Source organism: Naegleria gruberi (assembly GCF_000004985.1).
Source record: "Naegleria gruberi genomic scaffold NAEGRscaffold_54, whole genome shotgun sequence".
NCBI lineage: Eukaryota > Heterolobosea > Eutetramitea > Acrasida > Naegleriidae > Naegleria > Naegleria gruberi.
The window spans coordinates 64796-68706 of record NW_003163273.1 but is presented as its reverse complement, the minus strand read 5'-3'; the positions used below and the strand labels follow the sequence as shown (position 1 = coordinate 68706).

Below are 3911 nucleotides of genomic sequence, written 5' to 3'. Positions count from 1 at the left end.
ATTAAGCACCACATTACCACAGAGGATATTCACTATTTTGTAAAATCTTTGAGACAGTTATTCAGTGTTGATCTCTCTCATTACTTTCTTGAGGGATATTTTGAGAGTCATCTACGAGAAAAGTACAACTTCTTCAAATGCTATTTATGTGGTAAATATATTCATTACAAAACTCAACGCAAGTACAGTGTCACGAATAGGAGAGGAGGAGAAAAACATCTAGATAATAGACATTCCATGTGCTCACATTGTAATCATTTCAATGACGCAATTAGAGAATACTCATATCCCAGTAATCTTCTTTGTGATAAGGCAGCCATTGTAACTGGAGGGAGAATCAAGATTGGTCTTCAAACTGCTCTCGTTTTGTTGAGGTTGGGTGCGAAAGTTATTGTTACTACTAGGTAAGTATTTTTAACTATATATTTTACAAAAGAAACCAGATTTGCATCTGACGCTCTGTTAAAGTTTAAGAAATGTAAAGACTTTTCTGAGTGGTACGATAGATTATTGATATACCCACTAAATCTCAAAGATGGAAAGTCAGTTATTGATTTCACTCAATATATCAAGAAGAATTTCAAACAAATCCATATATTAATTAACAATGCTGCCCAGACTGTAAAACGGCCACTAGAATACTACAAATCACTGTTAAAGTCTGAACAAAAGTACCTGACCAAAAGTGAAGAAAGTGCCATGCCAATTATTCATGAAAATGATTCAAACCTTATCGAGAAATCTATTGAAATTACCAAGTCAACTGAAACCAGATTAGATGATGCGTCATTGACTTATGATTACTTTCCTAAAGGTGAAAAAGATATTTGGGGAGAACAAGTCGATTATAGGCCTACAAACTCTTGGAATGAGAAGCTTTCTGATGTATCCGTCACTGAAATTGTAGAATCTCAAATGATTAATACCGTTTCTCCAACCATTCTAGCTTCAGAGTTGTTTGAAATTATGAAACCATCATATGATGACAGCCAAGATTTAGAAGAAAATGACATCCATCATTCAGTTCGTTTTGGGCATAGTTTTATAATCAATGTCACTTCTCATGAGGGACAATTTGAGACGAGTGGGAAATCTGATAGTCATATTCAAACCAATACTAGTAAGGCAAGTCTAAATATGCTAACGAGGAGTTGCAGCGAATATTATGCTAGAAATGGAATTTTGGTGAATAGTGTAGATACTGGTTGGGTATCCTCTGCTTTACCTGCATATAGAGCTCCTCCTCTTACTGATCTTGATGCTGCCTTCAGAGTTCTGCACCCTATCCTTTCTGGAAGTTTCAAGTATGGAAAATTATACAAGAATTACAAAGAGGTTGATTGGTAGAAAATTTCTTTTAAAACGTGATGCAATAATTTCGTACCATGGACAGCACCTAATGTGTTCCGATCGTAATCAATCACTAACATTGTTAAACCAGAGAATTCACCCAACAATTTCCATTCAAATTCAACATTCAAAAATCCTTCAAAGCTCGAATAAGCTCCAAAACTAACCAAGGTTGGTGAATGCGGTATGTGTATATTGTAAATGGTTCTACCTTACATTCTTTTGCTTTGACATTGAAAATTATTTTTCTTTCATCTTTTTCGTCCAATACTGTTCTGTTTTAAACTTTCGAAATAATCAATATATCTCTTACAACACTTTAAATCAATTTGCTCGAAATTTCTTGAAGAAAGATCTGAAGTGAATATTGGAAGTCTTCCATAAATAAAATTATCTTTGGTCTACAGTAGTTGATGGAAATATGTTGTTGGAAGATAAGGCGTCAATCATTAATGAAGCATTTCTGTGATATTTATTCGATTCACTTTCTATGAACGATATTTGGTCCAGTTTCATCATACTCCTCTTTCCTTATGCACATTTTATTATAAGTTGACAATGAAGCAAAAATACTACCAATCCAAGCCTGGTACTTTCGATCGGGTAATGCTATTATTCGATTCTTCATTGTTGAACACGAATTCGAACCCAAAATCAAAATTATTCTCCCATGCCGGGAATTGAACCCGGACCTCCTGGGTGAAAGCCAGGTATCCTAGCCATTGGACTACACGGGAATACATTCAAGATGAAATTAAGTCCTTGATATGTCTGATGTGAGCAACTTTTCTACCCTGGATTTGATTAACATTAACAACATTATGATTCAATTGATGAATGAAGATGAGATCCTTTTCATTGCATTGGAGTAACTGATTGATCCCTATCAAAGGCAAAAGTTACACTGATTATGTCGTAATTGGAGAGGGCAAATAAGGATATTTAACTATCGTTTCATTCTTAGACCAAGCATTGCTTCATTGGGCTGTTGAAACAAACCCCAAGTGCAAGAAGAAATCTGACTGACAGAACGAGGAAAGTATTGCTGACATAATAAATATTATTCAATAATAATTTAAAATACATGACTTTTATTTATTTCAATTTCAAAATACATTTAGGGTACAACAGTAGCTACATTTTTCTTTTCTTTGTAATCTTGTCTGTTGATCTTTGGATACTCTCCCTCAAATTATTTCTTATTGTCTTTTGTGTTGATTTCGTTGGACAAACCTTCTTGAAGTAAAATCCAGGTCCATTCAGAGACTCTGAGTTATTCTCTGATTTTTCTGGTTTTATGGAAGGCACAATCTGTATTGTGTAGATTTTGTGTGGATAGGAAGATAAAATTGAAGTGTTTGTCCTAGAAATTTGTGAACAATTCGAGTGATGATGGGATTGATCACTTGGAGAGCAAGGAGTACGAGGAAGTGGTGATGTATTCATGATGATGGTAGTGGTTGTTGTGTAGTTTTTTTAAAGTTGTTGAAGCAAAGAACACGTTTTCCGGTTCCTTTTAGAGGAGCCATCTGAGCCACAATTTTTTTTGTCTCCAAAATTCTTGTTGCGAGAATTTTTTGTACTTCCTTTGCTGCAGTTACAGTTATTAGAATTATTAGAGGCCAAGAATTAACTCTTAATAGCAACAACAATCAAGTAGACAATCCTTAGATTGTTAGTCTAGACTTTTCCTATATGATGGTTTTGTTTGTCAGTTAAAAAATTATTTATACCACGATTAAAATAACAACCATTTTTTTCCTAATTGGAAAATGTACACTGTTGGATAATGGACATGTTTAGAATTCAATATCAAATTGAATGAGTAAGAGAAGGAGGTGGAAATTATCGGAATGATCAAGATAACAATTAATTTGAATTTCTTTATGGTTTTATTCAGTGATGGTGTCATAATTGACTCTCTTCTTTTTCCAATAGATAATACCAGCAGTGATCAAACCACCACAAATAACATACACAATACCAAGAGCAAAAAGTACACCAACAACAGTACCTGCAGTATTACCTCCAGTGCTAATGGAAGAAGTCAATACAAATTCACTTACAGTTTCTGGAATTTCTGACAAGAAGGCAAAATCCAATTCTTGTTTGAGCTGACCAACTTCGTTAAAGTAGGTTTCATTGGTACAGAATTTGGCTTCAACATTATGACCAACTGGAAGTGTGATAGCAGTTGTGTAATAATCAGGAGAAGCATAATCTCTATTCTTGCTGAATTCTTGTTGCAGCATGTAAATAGTCAACGGGTTTCTTGTAACTGAACCAGTGAAAGTAACACAGATGTTTGGTGTAATTGGTCCAATATTGGCATACTTTCCAAATCCTCTGGAAACTTCACTTTCTACTCTTTCTCCATTGGTGAGAGAATCAATTCTTGGTTTCTTAATCATTACTACCTTAGCATAGATAATAATCAATGAATTCGAAACAATCACTGAATCTGAACAAGTAACTCTACCTGGTGTATCAATTGATTGAGCACCTGGTTTAATTGGTTGACCAAATGAATAACCTTGACCAAATGTGAAGCACAGTAACAG

General features: G+C 34.4%; 2 protein-coding genes and 1 non-coding gene across 3 annotated transcripts; 1 reads left to right on the top strand and 2 right to left on the bottom strand.

The window, feature by feature from the left end:
* Positions 1 to 237: 237 nt before the first annotated feature.
* NAEGRDRAFT_72544 (uncharacterized protein) lies at positions 238 to 1347 on the top strand (the record flags this gene model as incomplete). Its single annotated transcript, XM_002672326.1, has 2 exons — positions 238 to 404; positions 444 to 1347. The coding sequence occupies 2 exons, from the start codon at positions 238 to 240 to the stop codon at positions 1345 to 1347; spliced, it is 1071 nt and encodes a 356-aa protein (XP_002672372.1).
* A 668-nt stretch (positions 1348 to 2015) lies between these two features.
* On the bottom strand, positions 2016 to 2087 carry NAEGRDRAFT_t590. Its single transcript has one exon. It is a non-coding gene; the product is annotated as a tRNA-Glu (tRNA).
* A 1155-nt stretch (positions 2088 to 3242) lies between these two features.
* On the bottom strand, positions 3243 to 3761 carry NAEGRDRAFT_72543 (uncharacterized protein; the record flags this gene model as incomplete). Its single annotated transcript, XM_002672272.1, has 1 exon — positions 3243 to 3761. One exon carries the CDS (start codon positions 3759 to 3761, stop codon positions 3243 to 3245), a length of 519 nt encoding a protein of 172 aa, XP_002672318.1.
* Between the last annotated feature and the right edge of the window lie 150 nt (positions 3762 to 3911).